This window comes from Crotalus tigris, unplaced genomic scaffold (genome assembly GCF_016545835.1).
Source record: "Crotalus tigris isolate CLP2741 ecotype Arizona unplaced genomic scaffold, ASM1654583v1 scf7180000023658.1318691, whole genome shotgun sequence".
Classification (NCBI taxonomy): domain Eukaryota; kingdom Metazoa; phylum Chordata; class Lepidosauria; order Squamata; family Viperidae; genus Crotalus; species Crotalus tigris.
Genome location: NW_024100104.1, coordinates 229,983 through 251,558, shown reverse-complemented (window position 1 = coordinate 251,558; position 21,576 = coordinate 229,983). Strand labels below are relative to the sequence as shown.

At 35.5% G+C, this 21,576-nt stretch overlaps 1 protein-coding gene across 2 annotated transcripts in view; it reads left to right on the top strand.

Moving 5' to 3' along the window:
• Positions 1–6,601: 6,601 nt before the first annotated feature.
• Positions 6,602–21,576, top strand: part of FARP2 (FERM, ARH/RhoGEF and pleckstrin domain protein 2) — a 68,716-nt gene continuing 53,741 nt past the window's right edge. For both annotated transcript variants that reach the window (XM_039320597.1, XM_039320598.1), the window contains exons 1-2: positions 6,602–6,756; positions 14,989–15,221. In XM_039320597.1, coding sequence (XP_039176531.1) covers positions 15,018–15,221 — 204 coding nt within the window. In that variant the 5' untranslated portion in view covers positions 6,602–6,756; positions 14,989–15,017. The remainder of the gene's footprint in view (positions 6,757–14,988; positions 15,222–21,576) is intronic.

Sequence of the window (21,576 nt, the reverse complement as noted above, 5' to 3'; positions counted from 1 at the left end):
TAGGTCAAGTGAAATGATTTTTTTACTTGCTATGAATCACAAAGGTGAGTTCTTGTATTACAGGTTCTGATACTGTATATTGCATCTATTCTAGCAGGTAGAAAAATGAGAGAAAATGTTTACTGTAGAGCAGGGGTGTCAAACTGCCGGCCCATGGGCCAATTGCATCATGCAGAGGCTGCGCCCATCCTAGCTCCAGCAATGCGAAAAAAGTTGAGATACGTCATGATACGTCACATGATGTGGCGAGTTTGACACCTGTGCTATAGAGTATAATTCACCTTTTAAAGAAGAAAAAAATAAAATTGCACAGCCAATACAGGTAATCCTTGACTTACAACAGTTCGTTTACTGACCATTCAAAGTTAACATCTCTGAAGAGACTTATGACCATTTTTCAAACAAGACTGTTGCAGCATCCCCATGGTCACATGATCAAAATTCAGATATTTTTCAGTTGACTTATAGTTATGACAGTTGCTGTGTCCTGGGGTCATGCGATCACCTTTTGTGACCTGACAAGCAAAGTCAATGGGTAAGCCAGAGTCACTTTACAACCATGTTACTAACTTATCAAATACAGTGATTCAAATACAGTGACAAGAAGAAAGGTCATAAAATGGAGCAAAACTCAACAGAGTTTTGGGCTTAATTGTGAGTCAAGGACTACTTGCAATTAAGCAATTCTGCTGCAGGATTTCAACAACACAATCTGGGGAAGTCTGGAAGCTGCCAAATAAGGGAGGGATACATATCCCTGTAATTAGTTATGGTATATTTTGGTCATGGTTAACTAAAGACATCGAGGCTTGTTTTATAAATAATGCTAAGTATTCAGATAAAAATGAATAGGTGCACCCATGAAATCATAGCTAAAATTAAATGACTTAATTTAGCACTATGTTTAAATTAATCATGGTCCTGAAATGGCTACTTATACTTTATTCTCTGCATCTAATAACATTTCAATCTTCTCATTCAATTGTGTATTTAACTTTGTATTCAGTATGCTGCATCATAAGAGAAAGAAAATGTAATAAATGAAAAGCCCACAATAGATGTTTGTGCTGAAAAAAGTATTAAACCATATATTGCATTGGAAACTGATTTGAACATGAGGTTGTATGCTTTTATTTCATTAACATCAATATAAAGTTACAATGGCACTGAAAAAGGTAACTTATGACCATTTTTCATATATACGACTCTTTGAGCATTTCCATCGTCATCTGATCACAATTCAGATGCTTGGCAATTGACTCATTTATGATGGTTGCAGTGTCCCGGGTCACTTTTGGTGACCTCCTGAGAAGCAAAGTCAATGGGTCAAAGCCAGATTCACTTAACATCTGTGTTTCTAACTTAACAAGTGGTCATAAGTCAAAGACTATCTGTACTGATAGCTTAAAAACGAGTAAGTACTATTTATACCATACTACACTATATTGTACATAATAAGTATTTTCAATTTTCCCTTAAGATAGTATTTTCAGTGGAAGTCCAGCTAGTTTTCTCTACTAATTGCTATTTTTAAAAAATTCTTTGCATTAATATCATTTCCTGATTTATTTACTTTTAATGCTTTTATGCTGCTTCAGACAATTTTAATCTAAATAGCAAAATGAGCATACTACAACAAAAACAATAAAATAACATCTAGATTCACTGCAAGTATAACTTCACTAATACTCTTTGGAATAGGATGTTTTCAGCTATTGTATGTATTTCCTAAAAGTTGAGTGAGAGTATCAATCTTCTAGCTAGGGGCAGGATGTTCCACAACAGGGAGCACTTACAAAAAAATGCTCACCTGTGAGTGCCTTCCCATTATACCTTGTAAGAGATATGCATTCAGCAAGCAAGCACAGTTATCCGTTCCTTTCCATATTGATGCAAAATAAAAAGTATTACAACCTTTATTTTTTGTTGTGTTTAGGGTGAAACTAGTTGCCCATTGTAAATTTATGACAAGATTATTTCCCTATTTCAGCAATTTTAATGTGTGTGGACTTCAACTCCAATCTTAAAGTTGCTGAGGTAAAGAAACATAGAACTAGATTATGTAAATATTTGACTGCTAGTTATAATCAAAAGGTTCTACTGGCAGAATGGAATATTCCTTATACTGTTTCTTGCATCCCAGTTTTTCTATAAGAATTTTGTGTACAGATCTGGGCCACAGCAATAGGGATTGAAGGGGAAAGTAAACAAAAAAGTCGAACATTGCATAAACAGAAATCCATTATATATCTATAGCATTAGATGCAACTAAGAGACAGGTGTGGAAGTCAAGTACTATTCCTCCTATAGGTATAAAGCTATCTTCAAGACTTTAGGCCAGTCATTCCTTCTCAGCCATAAGAAAAAGGTATTTGCAAAATTGCTTGCCAAGAAAAAACAATATAGACTGATGTATCTATGACACACATGTCAAACATGACACAACACAACATTTTAGGTGACCCACCAGTTATTTATATGACTCCAGGGACACTGCAACAGTTTAAGTTAGTAACTTACTTCATTGAGGGTTAAGCAGATCTATATGTATTGGTTTTAATTTGACCTGTCTTAACAGTTGGCTAATTAATAATCAAATATTCATTTGGCATTATGTAATTACTAAATTACTATTTTGCATGTGTCTAAGCCTGTTTTACTTGTATTTCATTTTTGTAATTATAGAATGTTTTTTGATAGAATACATAGCACCACACATGATTGAACTATATTTGTTAAAAAAATAAATGAATATATAAGAAATTGTTCTGTTTTGTTCAGTGGGGGGGAGGTATGACGTAGTAGAGACAAGTTAGACATTTTCCGAGTTTTTGACATGACATGTCCAAAAGGTTCACAGACTCATAAATGCAATCACCAAGAATCAAGTCTAGCTGGAAGAATCTTACCAGAACATTTACCCTGGCTGAATTCATACATCCAAGCTACTGTAAACTCTAGCCATTTTTAAAATAATTCACAATAAGTACAACGCTAAAGAAAAGGAAAATAAAATCACACGCAAACTGAGTCCTGGCATTCCCATTTGATTTGGCTTTGTTTTGTTTTGGTGTTGGGAGTATGTGACTGTTGAGCTAAACTTTTGCTTTGATACCAGATACATTTGGTACCTTAATAGCTTCCTGTTCATCTTTTACCATATCTCTTTAGATGCCTCAAATTTTTGAGGAAATCTGAATGAAATTGAGGCAGAGGGGAAATGCTATATTCTCATCACATGCTTCCAAGAACATCCATTTCTGCATTCATTAATCTGCAGTTAAACGAAGCATAGAGTAGGCCAGTGAGTATATCACACCATTTACAGCTCTGATTTGCATCTATTCTCTGCAAATGTGTGTTAGAGAGATTCAAAAATAATCATTCAAGCTTGCCACATAATGTTAACTTTAGTATTTAAAAAGATTATTATACTCTTTAAGTTTACAAAGTTACATTGGTTCATGTGGACAGGAGCCCAAGTGTAGTTTGCAAGCAGTGCAAATTAGGGGTTTTAATACTGTGGTGGGATAAGAGAGCCAAAAAAAGACTGTTTTTGGCAACCAAAAAGCCATTTTATTTTCAGACACAATAACAATCTAAACTCGGGATAACTTTTTTGCCCTGTAATGGAACCATGTCAAATGTGTTTACACAACAAATACAATAAACAAAAAATGGATCCTTTTGATTACATGATGTATGGTTTTATATAGGTAATGTTAACAATTTCTGCTTCTTCCATAAACCGCTTGTTTACCTATGCTGCTTGATCAGACTATTGGAAGAAATCCTAGGACAAAGAATCCAATTCCCTGTCCAGTATATAACTACAGAAATTAAAGTTGAATACTTAGTCTCTGAATACATCTATTAAAAGGGAGTCTATCATCTTCCTACATAATTGATTCCAGTAATCCTAACTCACATTTTATTTGCTGTACCATTATTTAAAAATTATTTTACAATGTTGTTAATTTAAACACAAATATTACTTTAATGTCTATTAATATGCACAAATCAGAAATGATTTTTTTCAGTCCAAAACAAATACATCATGCTCAGTGAGTTCTAAACTTTTTTAGATCTGTCACAATTCAGTAGAAATAAAATCCCAAATGTTTTTGTTGCCCTGAGCTAAAAGAACCTGAAGTGATTATGGAACAAATGGAGCAAAGCTGGTATTCTGCAATCTTTCCTTCAGAAACAAAGATGATGCCACTGATACTTCTTCTGAATGGCCTGTATATGTATTTCTCAACTGTCTCAGCAGCTCCAAACACAATATATCCCACTGGCTATATACCTGCTGATCTTAACATCTTTCCTACCTTCCCTCCTTTCTCTCAGTCACCATTACTGGTATCACATCCTACCAACCCAACTATCTTGATTTTCTCAACACCTTTCCCTTTCATTCCTCACCATCAGAATGTTTAAATAGACGGTTCACTGGTTTGCTATTACAGAACAATTATCGTAAGAAAGGACTCTTAACGATGACTGAATTGGAATATTTTTCTTGCTATTGCTTACTAAAATACTGCATATTAGATTACATTCATGTGCCAGTTACAGCTGCAATCAGTGAGATATACTGTTACGTCCTCAGATATAAACAATTGAACACTTAGGAATATTATAACAAAAGAATTCTTGAAGGAAGGAGAAGCATACGTATTATGGTCTATAAATTTCAAATATACTTTTAATCTGAAATAATGAACAAAAATATTCCCTTAGATGGAAGACAAAGCAGAATGGCTATTATTAGGCTGCATTTATATCGTAAATGTATTATTGTTCAGTTAGGTAGAAAATGTTAAGATACAAGTCTGATGGGGAAAACTTGGGAAAAACCTGAGAGTGGCAGAACAAGCTAGGTATTATCCAAAAGTGAGATTTCACTGGTAGAAAAACATTAACAGAAGTATAGTATTGTGTTATGAAGTAACCATCCTATTCTGGTTTTGTATTATATCATGTTTGGAGTATATGGAGGCTGGAAACTAAGCCTAATGAAAAAGGTTGAAACAGCTGTATATATTTGCCCAAGGAAGAAAAGGTGAAGGAAATAAATAGCAATCTTCAGTAACACCTGAAAGACTAATATGCAAAAGATTGAGCAGGTTTTTCTTGTGTTGCTTCATGTGGCAACATCAGCATCATTGAATAGAAATTGCAGGGAAGCAAATTTTGGGAAAACTTTAGGGGGGGGGAATTACTAATTCTCAAGACATTCAATAATGTAAGATACTGTTCAAAAGGATAGTTGTATCCTCTTTGATAGAAGTATTTAATCAAAGACTCCATTGCTATTTACCAGGAATATGTAGTAGCATCCTACATTGTAGATCTTGCACTGAGTGATCATAGATTTGGATTGCGTTAGAATGATTTGATTTCCAAAGTCCTTTCCAACTTGTGAGTTTCTCATTAATGTTTAACAAAATCTAATCTTTGCTGTACTAAGAAAGCTGCCAGCATAAGGGTGAATTGTCCTGACTTTCCTTGATGTTATTTTGGTGGTGTTCTATGGGTGCTGGGTGGTGTTCTATGGTACAGAAAAGAACAGGATAAACCTGTGTAAATCATACTCTAGGAAATGAGACAAAGCCACATCACAAGATTAAAGTGAAATTGGATGGCTATAGTGTTCCATGTTATAAATACTGAATGAAAATGTGTAATGCTTTAATTTTAGTGTCTTTGAAAACTTTATTTTTTGGAATAAAAGTTTTTTTCCCTAAAATTCCACCTAATTTTTTAAACAAGAGAATTACAATATTTTTTTCTTTAGTTGGAAGCGTGCCAAGTATATTTTGCCTCCTCCCTCCTTTATTCCCGTTTTGGCTCTTTAGGTTACAAACTTGGCATCAGTTGGGGTTCATTAGAAAAACAAAGGGTCAGAAAAATCAATGAAACCACAATGTAGAAGCAGTTTAAGAACTGCAAAAATACCTGCAGTCATATTGTGTTTGACTCTATTGCTTAAAGGGGAACTTGCAATATATTAAATATAGCTGACCTGTTTCCCATTCTTCATCGCATTTGGCCACCTAGCAACAGCTGTTATGAGCGCTAATTCAGCACAGCTGAAACTCTGAAAGGCAGAATTTCCTCATTTGTTTTAGTGACCCATGCTGAGCCCATCTCTGAGGTAAGTAGCTCTAACAAGTGCACTTTCCCATTGCATTAATTGGAACGAGTGGGGGATTTTGAAAAGGAGTAACGCAATGGTCCATTTTTATAAGTATGTTTTCCTTATTCTATTTCAATATAATAAAAGCAGTTGAAAATATCACACTTCACAGGATGTCATGTTTATTAATTTAAGGAAACCTATCTTCCACCTTCTGTTCACACATTCTTCATTAATAGCGATACATGCCTCGCCCAACCCTGCAAGGTCCTGAATGCCACTAGGGATAACGCCCTTAGTTTCTTGTCGCCACGCATTTTCTGAGCTGCTCCCATAATCAGACGAACACCCCCGCGTGCTACTCCAGGCAGACTCCGCCTTCCTCCGAGGTTGCTGACTGTGGGCTCTTGGAGCGGGGGGGGGGGAATTGAAGCCCCGCCCCCGGGAAGTCTGAGGTAGCCAATAAAAACAGGTATCAGGCAAAAGGGGAGGCAATGATGGCGCTGGCCTTCTGAAGCGGGGAAGGGGCGAAGCAGGGAAGGCGCGAGCAGGCGAAGGAGTGACTGAGTGGCAGCGGTGGCGGCCGTCGGGGTTCTTTTTGGCGGCGGTTTAAGGTGAGAACGCGCTCGAGAAAACGGCGGAATGAACAAAGTGATGAAGGAATGATGTCCATAACAGAGATCTGTGTTGAGTCTGCTGGGGGGGGCTCACTCTTTCAGAACCGTGTTGAAAGGGGGCCTGTAGACGAAGCCTCTTCGCTTTTCCCTATTGTCAACCCTGTGGGTTCCTAGGATTCGTGGCCCAAGGATTTATGATGAAGTGGGGGCGCGAGGTCGAACCTGGGATGGATTAGCAGTCTTTTCCTGGAAAATATAAAACCACGGCCGTTTCTTTGGCCCCTGCCACTCCCTTTGACGATACCCATACCAGAGATGGGTATCGAATGGGATTCTTGTGACTTCTAGCCTGGAACCAGAGAGTTGCCATAATCTGTACACCCCCTAAATCTTTGCAGCCGAGATTTGATGCTGTAATTGTGTTAAATCCTGGTGATTGCTCCCAAGTATGCCGCACAACTTGGAACTTTGTAGCGAGGTTTGTTTTAAAACTCTTTTTCATTAGGGTTAGGTTATCTTTATCCTGATTCCATGCTAGCTGCTGAAATCAGCTGTGTATTTAAATAATTTTGTAATAATACAATGATTATTCTTCAGAAATTGCGTTTTAAAAGCTGACTCATGTCACTGTCATTTTGATAGATTTAATACAAGTCAGTTTTTTCAAGACGTTAAACAGCCTACTTTATTTTGCTTTTCTTCTAAAAAGCTTGTGGAACTCTTGCCTGTAAGTTTAAATGTTGTAATGAGTACAAACCATTGTTCCTGAAAATTGCTGCATATAGATAGCTATCTTTTCTAGTTTGCTTTAGCTATTACAGGAAACTTGGTTATATTCTATTTATTGTGTTTGCACAAGGTTTGCATATGTGTTTCTTTATATACTGTAAGGGCCACACAACGATTTACAATGTTACTAACCTGTTTCTGGTCAGTTTGGGCACAGGTAAAGTTTGTACATAAACCTCATACTTTTCTTGCAAAACATTTGCACTGATTGAGGTATGCTGAAAATATTTTCCAAATGGTAGATTCCTTTTCTCTAGATTCATATTGTAGTGTTAAATAGTTAAACTGTTAAAGGGAAAAATGTAATACAGACTTCCCTTTGCAACTACTTTGTGATGCTTCCCTTTGCAACTACTTTGTAGCTATTTTAACAAGTTGAAGATGGGCATTACATTGGTACTCTGAAGCCACCTTTTTAGAATTAAAACTGGAACATTACACAACCCTAAAACTTACATGAGCAATACAATTTTGTTTCCAATTCTGGTTAATGTATGTCACATGACCAAGCTTGACTGGTGGTTCAGTTGAGATAAGACACAAAGATAGTTACGATATCAGACAATATCAAGAAATAATTGAATGCTATTACAGCTATCACTTTTTCGTGAAGTAGATTTACAAATTATGGATACTCCAGTACAGGTAGTCCTTGCTTACAACAGTTCATTTAGTGGCCATTCAAAGTTACAATGGCAATGAAAAAAGAGACACATGACTATTTTCATAGTTACGACCTTTGCAACATCCTCATGGTCACGTGAACAAAATTCAGATGCTTGGCAACTGGTTCATACTTATGACCGTTGCTGTGTCCCAAGGTCACATGATCTCTTTTTATGACCTTCGTACAAAGTTGATGGAGAAGCCAGATTCACTTAACAACTAGTTACTAATTTATCAACTGCAGTGATTCACTTAACAACTGTAACAAGAAAGATCATAAAATGGGGCAAAATTCAATGTCTCGACAACGGAAATTTTGGGCTCCATTGAGGACTACCTGTAATGTATTCACCTTTGTTCAGGTAAGATTGCCATTCCCAGAATGTTGCCTTCATTTCCCCAGAATACACATATTGTATCAGCTCCTTAATGAGCCTTATGTTATTTGTCATAAAATATTGTATTTATTTTGGGATCCAGTCAAAAGTACTAACCTTGACCTTTTTAATTTCATCATGGACTAGTTTCCTTCTGACTAAATGGAATAAATGCCTACTTTTATATATTCCTCATCCTATACATTGAGACCAGCAGAGGCAGTGCTCTTGGAAATACCCAGTGCATATTTCTTGCAGGGTACAGTGATGTTTTAATAGTGGTGCATAGCTATGGAACTCTAGATAAGAATTAACTCTACAAGTTAAATAAAAACCCTTTCATCTGAAAGTATTTTTAAGTTTGGCAAGCTGCAGCCTTTTATCTATTATTCATTACTGGTTTTAGTTGTGTATTGTATTTAGCATTTTAATTGCATACTGCTCAGAAACTTACTGAGTGAAACCTATATAAATACAATTCAATTAGACCCCTTAATTTCTTACATAAATGTGTTTTATTGTTCTGGCATCTATAATCTTATTTTTCTTGCAAGGCTAGTAGTGCAGTAGAAGTTGCATGTAATTGTTATGAGTTCATCTTTTAAACTATTGCATTTAGAATGTTTTGTAGTACTGGTGGCCAATAAAAGTGATAGGAAGTGTCTTCATTTCAGTTAGCTTCCTAAACTACCATTTAAATTAAAAATCAAACTACCATTTAAAATTAAACTCGATATCAGGTAGTGGATTTATTTATCTCCGTATAAATATTATGAATAAGATTTTTAAGCAATTGTCAAAAACAATTTTGATGAATTGAACCTAGTTACCACACATATAACAATCTCTTCCAACTGTAAGAGTATTGACAACAAAAGGCAGATGAAAGAAGAGACTAGACCAGGGGTAGGCAACCTGGGCTCTTTTATGACTCGTGGACTTCAACTCCCAGAATTCCTGAGCCAGCATAAAAGAGCCAAGGTTGCCTACCCCTGAACTAGACAGTCACTTGTCTGAAATGGTATAACTCAGGGGCAGGCAACCCAAAACACTCAAAGAGCCACTTGGACCTGTTTTCCACCAAAAACAAAACACCGGGAGCCGCAAAACCTTTTTGATATCTAAAATGAAGATAACACTGCATATATCCTTTTTTACTTTTATTATAGGTGTGTGTGTGTGTGTGTGTGTGTGTTTGTGTGTGTGTGTGTGTGTGTGTGTGCATGTATACACACACACACACACACACACATTAAAAATAAAAGTAAAAATATGACTCTTGGGAATATCCATACTATTAAAATAATGATCACCAAGAGAATGCTTTAAGAGAATAAAATTACATATGCACAAAGGTAAAAAAAGGATATATGCAGTGTTATCTTCATTTTAGATGTCAAAAGGGTCTCTCTCTCTCTGTCTCTCTCCCTCCCTCCCTCTCTATCTGCCTTGGTCTGCCACTCCTCTTTCCCCACTCTCTTTCTTTCTCTCTCTCTCTCCCTCCCTCTCTCTCTTTCTCTCTCTCTCTTTCTCCCTCCCTATCTGCTGCTCACCTAGCAAGCTTCAAGCTGTTGTCCAACAAGATCAGGGGTAGGCAACCTCGTCTCTTTTATGACTCATGGACTTCAACTCCCAGAATTCCTGAGTCAGCCTAGCTGGGCTAGCTAGCTCTCTCCTGCCCTTCCTGCTTCCTGCAGAGACGCAGCAAAGGGAGGAGTTCCGCCCAGTTCCTCGGAGAACACTGTGAGTGCACTCTTTTACACACACACACACACACACACACACACACACACACACACAGAGAGAGAGAGAGAGAGAGAGAGAGTGCACTCTTTTACACACACACACAGAGAGAGAGAGAGAGAGAGAGAGAGAGCACTCTTTTACACACACACACACACACACACACAGAGAGAGAGAGAGAGAGAGAGAGAGAGAGAGTGAGAGAGAGTGTGTGACAGAGAGAAAAGCAGGGAAGCGCAATTGCCTCTCTCTGTCTCTGTCTCTCTCTCTGCAAAGGCAGAGGAGGCTGGGAGCCACAGGGGAAGGCTCAAAGAGCCGCATGCGACTCCGGAGCCGCAGGTTGCCGACCTGTGGTATAACTTCTGCTCATGCAGGGGCTGGACTAGAAAACCTCCAAGGTCCCTTCCACTCTTTTCTATTCTAAAGTATTGCAATAATAACACAAATAAAATAAATTCTAAATAAAACCTCCAAATAACTCTTAGCTGTACTGAATGATATTTCAATTTTTAGTCTGCATAAAACCATCAAGAAGAGCAGAGTTTGCTGGAGAAGATTAGCTCAAGACAGAATTGAAAGTGAAACAAAATCAAAGAATGGAAATTGAAAAGATATATTCCTGTTGAAAGTTTTTCTCTGCTATTAAAGGTGGGGGGTGTTTGCAGAAAAAGGCAAGATTATGTTCCCTTTATTTGAGAGAGGGGAAAGGCTCCATTTTGGAGATGGAAATCTTACCTGGAGATAGAAGGGAAGATTCAAATGGAAGATTGCCTTTCCCAAGAGTCTCACTGGACTTGCCTAAAAAATAGCTGGGCAGCAGAAGTAGCCTGGATTTAGGCCAAAAATAATAAAAAGTTCTCAAAATAGAACAACTCCATCATTGCAGAGCCTCTTCCTTATCCTTCTTTGAGAGGGATTTTGCTGCTGTAACATATCTTTGCATTGTAGTCCTTGAAAAACTTTTAATTGTATCCTAGCAGTGTTTCTTAGTACTCCCGGGAAGAGGCACAAAGACTTGGTCTTTTGAAGTAGAATATAGCTGTAATTTTATCTAGGAAAAACAGAAATGTATCTCTTGCCTTTTTAGGAGTCTTCCACTGATGAGGTGGCTTTGTTTTATAATCAACTTTTTCTCTGGAAAAGTTGGGCTAGTAGTAGACAGAGATTTGAGGTTCTCATTTCTGTTTATCTGTGCAGATTCTTAGTCATCCAGGTCATGGTTGTCTCAAAGGTGCTTTTTCAAAAGGCAATTGGACTGTTTTTGCTAGGAAAAACAAAGTCAAGTTGCCTTTTGAAAAAGCACCTTTGAGTCCCTTCTGTTTGGTTATCCCAATAGATCAGGGGTGTAAAACTGTCAGCCCACGGGCTGGTTGCATAATACAGAGGCCATGCCCACCCCAGCACTGGCAATGCGAAAAAAGTTGCAACACGTGACACAGCGAGTTTGACACCTATGCAATAGATGATATTGTCCAAGCAGAATACTTGGGTAAATGTCAAGTTGGTGGGGTTGGGAGGCTGCAGTTATTGAATAATTAGGCAGAAGAAACAAAAGCATATCTTGGTGTTAACCCATTGAAACAAAAAGTCATAGTGGAAGGTTGATGCTATAGTGGGTCAAGCTTTACAAGACAAATGATAAATCCTGACTCTTCAAACATTGAGAAAGTTATTTGTGGTAGAAATTTCAAAATCTCAACATGGCCGGATAGGCTGGTTTACTGCAGCAAGACATACCACTTATATAGATCTATTGCAGAAAATAGAAATTCAGCCCAATTTGTTTAAATCTTTAGCCTTTTCCTCCTGCCTTTGTAAATCAATGGACTTTACCCTGTTTTTCCTCAAGTTGAGAATCAGAAACATTTGCTGTTTATATAATGATTCTGTTTAGCTTGGGCATTGCTGGATTGCAGTTAGTTTAAGCCTTTACCCAGTGGAATGGAGGGTGTGTGTATTATCATTCAACATTTCTTGACCTTGATTGATCCCTTAGCTGGGAAACTAATCTTGTTGGTATTGGCCCGTTGGTAGGATTTTATGTATATAATAGAACACATAGATTGAAGACCCAAGTTCCTTTTTTATTTTCCAAACATATTAATATTATTTTTTAGAAATAACCAGAATTGGATTGTTCCACAAAGCACATCTCTTGACTACTAGGATTCAGTCAGAGCAAATTTCTTAGTTTTTATTGCCTTTTTACAAAATCATGATAGGAGAAATTTCTTTCAAAATGTAATTCATATATTAATATTTACTGTCAATAAACAATCAGTATCATTCAGAAGTATGGATGAACAATTAGTAGCTGTTTGCTGTTCTTTAAAAAGGATAACCTCAGACTTTCATTTAGCAAATTCATTTATTCATTTATTTATCTGTCAAATGTATATGTCTGCCCATCTCTCACAAAGTGATTTTGGGCAGTGTATAATAACATCTATTTAAAAAAAATATTATAAAACCAATTAAAATAATTAAAACAATAATCATGGATAAAACAAGACCATGATAAAGAAAATATTGTGGTACATATAATACAGCCAGCATGTGGGATCCCTAATACCAGAGGATTCCCAGACTTGCTGAAAAAAACATGTTTGGATTTTTTTCCAGAAGGCCATGAGGATTGGGCCTAACTTTATTTCAGAGGAGATTATGTTCTAAGAGCAGGTGTCATATGGCAGGAAAGACTCCCTTCCTAAGTCCTGTCAGATGAAATTATTTTGCAGACAAAACTTACAGTACACTTCTGTTGAACCTGATTGTATGGGTAGATGTAATCTTGAAGAGACAGTCTCTCGGATAATCTGGCTCCATGCCATGTAAAGCTTTAAAGGTCAAAACTGGTACCTTGCATTGACTGCTAAATGTGTTCAAGTAGCTTTGCTTCAGTAGTGCATTACAATCTATTCTATATCTTTCTTGAAAATGAATGTAGATTTCAAGCCTGAAATACAAATGGTAACTTCAGACATCATGTCCCTAACATAAAAATTAAGACATTAGTAATTAAAATAATAGCCTTTTTAAAAGAGATTTTAAATTAATGATTGACATTCATTGTATGTTCTGTGGACAGAGTGGACTCTGCAAACTCATGGAGCCATTTGGCTAAGGATTATGAGAATTGCCTATACTTCTGAAGGATGTATTGCCCAGACTGGGGAAAGTTCCACAATGACTTATTTTATCCAGTGAGGCTGCCAAGATTCCTTTCCCTTTTTTTAATGCCACAGACAACTATGGGCAAAGGTTCAGACATTCAGTAGGCTATAAATGGAAGAGTTATGAGATTATTGTCTAAATGGAAGAGTTATGAGATTATTGTACTATTTTCATTGAACTGAATTAATTGAACTAAAACATTAGTGGTGATTTTGATTTTTAAAAAACATTTCCTCTATATAATGACTATTACTAAAGACATGAATATAAATTTACATACTGTATTAGTTTTTATTTTAAGAATTGTAAAAATGTTTTAGGAGCAGTTATTTTGCAGTAATAACAGTTTTATGCAATCGGATATTAAGGCATTATTTGTAAAGCATGTAAATATGCATATAATTGCAATATTAAAAAGTATATAAAAGCAGGAAACTGTATGTGTGTGAAAGTGTAAAACTTTACTGGTATGAACTACATATCCTGTGAAACAAAATACACCTCAATTTACCTTTCTTTGAAATTGAAATAATGCTTCTTGGTTAGTTGTCATATTTTGCTCTGAATACATCTTCTTGCCACAATGCATAGAAGACTCCAATTGTCTATTTATTTGTATTTAACAATATTTATTGGCCATCCAATCCATGTTTGAAAATATGTTCCATCTATATTTAGAAATGAAATTAAGCCTCCAATCTTTGATTCAGTATTATGAAGTCAAGTCATTCTATTGCTCTCTGGTCTCTTATGAATATGCCTGGGGATTGAGCTGATGTTGAAACTTGAAATGAGCACGCTGTATCCTGAATGTGAATGGCATTTCATTTTAATATCTCAAATGTAGTTACAGTACATTGTTACAAACTTTCATCTAGATGAATGATGCACAGGTGGGATTAAAAAACATTCATTGGTTTGGCTACTGAATGTACAAGATAAATTACAGAACTGGTAGTTTGTGAATCTCATTTTTTTTACTCATTTATTTCTTCCAGAAAGCTGTCCTTCTTACTACAAAGCTAAAATTTAGCTTCCTATCTTTTTGAGATAGTAATGTATACAACTGTATTATAAAGCAAATGTTGCTTTTAAAGCTTTAAAATAATATAACAATAGAAGCTTAAAAGTAGCCTTAAAAGCCTTGCAAATAGCCTTTAAAGCAGTACAAAAGTAGTTTTAAAAGCCCAGAAAAAAATCCACACCTTGAAAGTTTAGAAGAAAAACCAGAAAATCCTGGCCAAGCTCATGTATATAACATAGCCCTACCCATCTTGTTTCATTGTTTTGCACACTAGCAATCCATCCTCCCCCCCTCCCCCATATGACAGCTAGCCCCAAAAGATTGGTTATTCTTACCATAAGATCACTTAATTATTTTATTATTGTACAAACTTTTTCAAGCCTGGAAAAAGCAGTATTTTGCTTTGTTCATTTTTAAGTATTCATATTAAAATCTAATCCCTGTGTTTCACTTTAGGTTATTTGGAGTGTTGCCTGATGTGAAAAATGGGAGAAATAGAAGGCACTTACAGAGTATTGCAAACTCCAGGATCTCGTTTGGGAATGCAGAAAAATTCTGGAGTGAGTACTCTGGAACCAGGACAGAATATTTCTTCTGCCATGGTCTCAACATCTCCTAGAACATATGAAAGATCTATACAAATCAAAGTCAAGCTTTTGGATAACACTCAGGAAGTACTTGATATTGAGGTAAGATTTCAGCAAGCTGTCATGTCCAAATGTTTAAACTTGCTTTTTGGAAAATGGATTCATTTGAGTGAGAATATATTGTTTGAATCTAGACTCATGGCTTACTTATTTAACATTGGAATTAAATGGTAATGAATGTTTTGTTTAAAAGGTGTATATGTATGTATACATATCTTGGGGAGAATTCTTTAAATTGTACAAGGCAAAGTATCCTATGTAATTTTGTAGAACTTGGAATTAAAAAAAAAGATGGGAGTTGTATTTAATTATTAAAAAGGAGATGACATGCCCCACTTGCAGTGAAATATTATATAAAATAATATTATATTCCTTAAGTACAACCAGGCAAGAAGCTGCTTAGCTGAACTAGTTAATTTTCTCCTTGCTCCTCTGTTCTGAGTTGCTTTGGATATACTGATATTGATAAATTACTAGATACTTTGTGGGCAATTTTCTGATTTTTGGATAATATGTTTTACAAAAATCTAAACAAATATCCCTTATAAATAGTGATATAATTAGTTCCTTTATCATAAAAAATACTATACTACTAATATGAAGTTCTTAAAATATAACAAAGTCTAATGAAGGTTTCAACCACAGAAGCACTGATTTTATCTTTAGTGTATGACTAAATGGAAGCTTCCCAAATGTATTTCAATAATTGTAAAAAGTGTCATGTTGTTTAGGCCAGGGGTAGGCAACCTTGCTGACTCAGGAATTCTGGGAGTTAAAGTCCACAAGTCATAAAAGAGCCAAGGTTGCCTACCCCTGGTTTAGGCTGTTGTATTGGCTGTAATGCTAAAGAACATTACCAGTAGTCAGTACAGATCAGTTTGCTACATTTTTAGCATTGTCAGAGAAAGCATTGCTCACTTGTCTCCAGAGTGGCAATTTCATAGAATCATAGGGGTAGAAGAACTTGAAGGTCATCCGGTCCAACCCCATATAATTTGTCTGAAGTATACTATTCTTCCTAAATCAGTAAGATATGTATCACCATTTTTTTGATTATCATCAAAACAAATGGTATTCCTAAAACTAATGTTTTATGCACAAACATTATGCATCAGTTGAGCACATTTTCAAGTAATACAAAGGGCATGGAAAATTCTATGTTTTCTTAAGTTTTGGGACAGTATTGCTGTTTTTCTTGGCTATCATTTTCTCTCATAATTGCCAGAATATTTTGAAATACTTACTGTTTGTAGAGAAAAGTACAGGTACTCCTTGACTTACAACAGTTCATTTAGTGACATATTTATGACGGTCGTAGTGTTCTGGGGCCATGCGGATCACCTGTTGCAACCTCCTAACAAGCAAAAACAGAGAAGACAGATTCACTTAACAACTAACTTAAGAACTGCAGTGATTCTGCACAATTAACAATTGTGGCAAGAAAGTTTATAAAATGTCTTAATGTCTCACTTAGCAACAGAAATTTGGGGCTCAATTGTGGTCATACATTGAGTTTCTGTATAAGTAAAGAAGAGTGAGATCGGCATTAACTTATAATTTCTTGTTACTTTAAAAACTGTAGCACAAATTCTCACATTATTCCATAGAGGCTTTCAATTCTACAAAATATTGTGTTACCTTGTACTATGTGAAAGAAAAATTGTTGCTGTCCCACCTGTTTGATCAATAGCTGTAGAACTTTACTGGATTCAGGTCATTTTTAATGGAGTTTAATAATCACTAAATATTTGTCTAGTTTTCCTGATATGTCATGAGAAATTCTGTGAATCCCAAAAGACAATTAGTTTGCTATTCAAAACAATTCGTTATTACTATCCAACTTTATTCATTTAGCATAGAATATCTATGTGAATTTTGTGCAGTTTTAATAGACAGAGTGTAAAAAATATTTCATCAATCAGTATTTATTTATTTGAAGTCTACATATGGTCCAATTTGCCACATTTTGAGAATGAAAGTCAAGAACTGCTCTTGGCTATTAGAACATCTTTTTACTGAACTATACTGAATAATCTGAATGTTTTTGCACTAGTTGTGATTTTCTGTGAATTTTAAACTTAATTATACAGGAAGATATAAATGATATAAAATTTATACACAGTTGAAACAGAATGTCTAAACAGAGATTAGTTTTGCCATTGAAAAACTGTGGGGACAAAAACTGGAATTTCTTGTGAGAGTCGGTTATAGTGGCAAGTTACAGAATAACAATCTCTTCATATTACTTGTAGCAGTTTTGGGACACCATTTGGCAAACACTCTGTTTTTAATTCTAGAAAGAAAGAAAATAAAGATGAAAATTATTTTTTTCTTTTTTCTAACAGCAAAGGGCTCATTTATATTTTGATTCTTTTTTTTAGACATTTCTTCATAAAACAATTTATTTCTTGAAATTTCTTCTATACAGTGGGAAAATGTGATCAGCTTTAGAAATGCGGGATTAATGCTTTCAAATCCTATTAGACATTGTTCTTCAATAGATTAAATACTGTTTAGCATAGTCTCCATCTTGTTGCCAGTCAGAAAAAAGACTAAATTCCAGAAAGAATTATTGCCAGATGTTTGTCATGACTCTGAATATTCTAAATTTGGCAAATAAACTGCCTGAAGCTTATTTTTATCTGCCCTCAAAAGAGAGTTAGTAATTCATGGCCGAGGATATTACAGGCTGTTTCTGCAAAAGCAATTTAGGTTTTGTGTTGCCCCTGTTATTTGATCTGAAATATGGTAAAACCTGTTATTTTGTTAATGGCCTGACTTTCCTTTGAAGAGTTTTTGAGAACAACAGTTTTACCTCTCATTTAGTATTAGTGAAATAAAACAAGAATGAATGCATCATCCAAGAAGTAAGATGCTTGTTCTTGATAAAGTAACACATTTTTAGTGATACTGATTTTCTAGTTCTGTTGAAAATTGAAGAATTGAAGACCATATAACTTGAAAGTCATATATTGGCCATTCTCGCTATAAAGTTTGGAGAGAGTGACAATATTTTATTTTTGAATTCGTTGATGGCATTTTGCCTGTAAGTACAGTTCAGTTGTTGCTGTTTTATACTTGTCCTAATCGTCAGTCTGGGTTTTCTGGAAATGGAAAATAGAAGATCTTAGTACAGTATTGAAGAACTCCACCAGGAAATGTTTTTTTAAACATTTTTTATTTTTATTTGCCTTCCTAAAGTACTAATTGAATTAGTTCTCCATATTGCTTTTTCCTCTAGTAAGAAAATGATTTTGTGCCTTCAAATCAGTCTTGACTCCCAGTAATATATGAACAAGCCCTTGCAGTTTATCCTGACACCATAAATACAATTTTCATTCATCTCCAGGTAGCCCTTTATCATGACCTGTCCCTCTTTCAATGACCTATAACAGGGGTAGGCAACCTTGGCTCCTTTATGACTCATGGACTTCAACTCCCAGAATTCCTGAGTCAGCATAGCTGACTCAGGAATTCTAGGTGTTGAAGTCCATGAGTCATAAAAGAGCCGAGGTTACCTACCCCTGACCTATAACAATGAATTTGCCGTATGTCATGAAGGATCTTACAATAACTCTTTTTCTTACAGAACTCATGGGAATTCAATGATTCAACTTAAATAGAGATTCTATTAGACATGTTATATAGGGGATCCTCATTCAGCAACTGTAATTGGGACAGCAAATTGGTCATTAAACAAAATGGTTGCTAGTGAAAATCACACAGCCACGACTGTGCTTATTATTTTATTTCAGCTTTCCTTTGCTTTAGGAAGGATACAACTCCAGACAGCCAGGTGAATTCAAATGGCAAGGAAATGTGTCTCACAAGGAAGCTAGGTTAAAAAAAAAAAAGCTCTAATTTCCATCACTCCAGTGCTGGGACAATTAGGGAGAAGAGAATTAATTTTTGTATTTAAATTCATTGAAGAGGAAGGGATTACAAGAGAGTAAGCAGGCATACAATGAGGAATACAGATAGAAATGTGCTAGCACTTGCTGTTTTCCTACCATGATTTTGGCAGTATAAGGCAGGCTGGAGGGGTCTAATTAACTAATTAAGGTCACAGAACTGAGCTTGTTAACTCCCAGTTAACACTTTTTATGGATGCCTTGTACTGCAGAGAAAAGCAGCTCAGGAAGAATAGCTTGTTTAGGCACTCTATAAAGGGGGGGGGGGTATCAGGAAAAAAATATCAGGTGCAGAATGATACATACTAGTTGACAGGTGAACGTGTAAAGGTTGTAAATGCTGGTATTGTTCTCTATGAGAGTGTGTTAGACTGGGATCTAAAATGGTACCATATTTACTCAAGAATGTGTAGTTATCATTCAGTTTCTGTTTATTTTTGCATTACATAGCTGAACCCCATACTATATCATTCCATGTAACAATGGATTCTTAAATTCCTATATACTGGTAATATTTGATCTATGACCGTAACTGAGGTTATAAATCAAGGACTACCAATATAATACTTAATTCAAATACAGGGATTCATGGAGCAACAGGAGAATGGTGTTTGAGAAGAAAATTCTCCTTGTGTTTTTGCTTGGTTAATGAAACATGTTGCTTACTTATTTTTGTCTGATTTGATTAAACATTGTAATTGCCCAAAACTAAAAGCACGAATGTTAGCTCCCATAACTTCAGAATTGAATTACATTGTGCAACACATTCAGATGGATTTCTTATTTGTGAACATTAGAGTATATACCTCCTGTATTAAAGAAATAAGAACTAACAGCTATAGAGATATTTGGATTATATTTCAGAACACAAAATGTGCTTAGAATGCATAAAACTTTACAAGTTAAAAAAGAGAAATGTTAAGTTAAAAGTTGATTACTGTAAATCACTATCACATTATTTTTTCAAATGTTCTTCTGTTAATTCTTTCAAAGTCTTCTCATTATAGATGGATCTGTCATATAGAAGAGATTGCCATTTGCCTATCTAAGAATAGGTCTCTAAGGGAAAAAAGTTACTGGAGAATTATACTGCTTGAAATAAAAAGGATACTAAAACAAATCATACAGAGGGATAAAGTAGAAATAAGCTATTGAGAGAGATTTGGTAGATTTTAGTAGGAACAACTGTATAGTTGACACAAAGTAATTGAGTGATAGACAGCTTTAATTTGATAAATCAGAGCAACATTACACAGCCAGGCAGACAGTGGCTTAAGTCAAATTTTAAGGCAAGCAGATAAAATATGATCCACCCTAGAAAATGAGAATTTCCAGTTTTTCTGGGCAATGTGAAGTTCAAAGTAGATCTAGTTCTTCTAGTTATTATTTTCTTTGTTAAAATTAAGATTGAAGGATCCAGCACTGTAATAATGTTGTAAGTCTAAGCTCTCAGCAATAAAAGATTGAAAAATAATTCAAAATAGGAAATTTGGGGTCTTTGGTGCAGTCTGACTTTGGTTGTTTTCTTGCAGACATTTCAATACCAGACTAGGTGACATCATCGAATGGACTAAGACTAGCACTGATGATGTTACCTAGTTTGGTAATGAAACGTCTGCAAGAAAACAACGAAGCTCATAGAGCATCAAGTTCAACCCCAAGGTACAAATCTCATCAAATGGGATAGAAAATTCTATTGCAACTTTATAAACTTTAAAGACTCTTATGGACTTTTAGCATTGTCATCAAGATTGCAACTATGTGAGACTAATGTATGAAACTTTCAGTTTACAGTATGTATCTTGAAAACTCATAAAATTTTAAGCTGAGAGTATAAAATACATTCCTGTTTTCTAAACAGGTATAAATTCTTTGCTTGAATTAATTGTATCTTGACAGATAAAATGAAAAATAATTAAAAATATAGTAAATAGTTTAAAGGCCTACTTGAAATTGCTAGAAGAAAATGTTATCATTTTTTGAGAATGTTAAAACATCATGGAGAGCCAGTTTGGTGCTGTGGTTAAAGACACTGGGCCAGAAATTGCGAGACTGTAAGTACTAGTCCTGCCTTAGGCATGAAGTCAGCTGGGTCAGCTAGTCATATTTCTCAACCCTAGGAAGAAGACACTGACAAGTTATTTCTGAAAATGTTGCCAAGAAAACTGCGTGGATATGTCCATGTCATTCCCAGGAGTCAATACTGTCTCAAAAGCACAACATGCAACAACAACAAAAAAACCTCAAGCAGAAAATATGACTAATTTGGATAAATATAAGAGTTTTGAGGATCCATTTTATTTAAGAAACTGGAGCTATTCTTGAAAGATTGAAAACCTAAATAATTGCAGCAGTGGCCATCCAGTTGAGTATGGGAAAGCCATGATCCCTAATAGCTATAGTTTGATGGTTAATCTCTAATTGATAGTCTGGTTTTACACGCAAACACACACACACAAACACACACGGTGGCTTCTTGCTTGCTT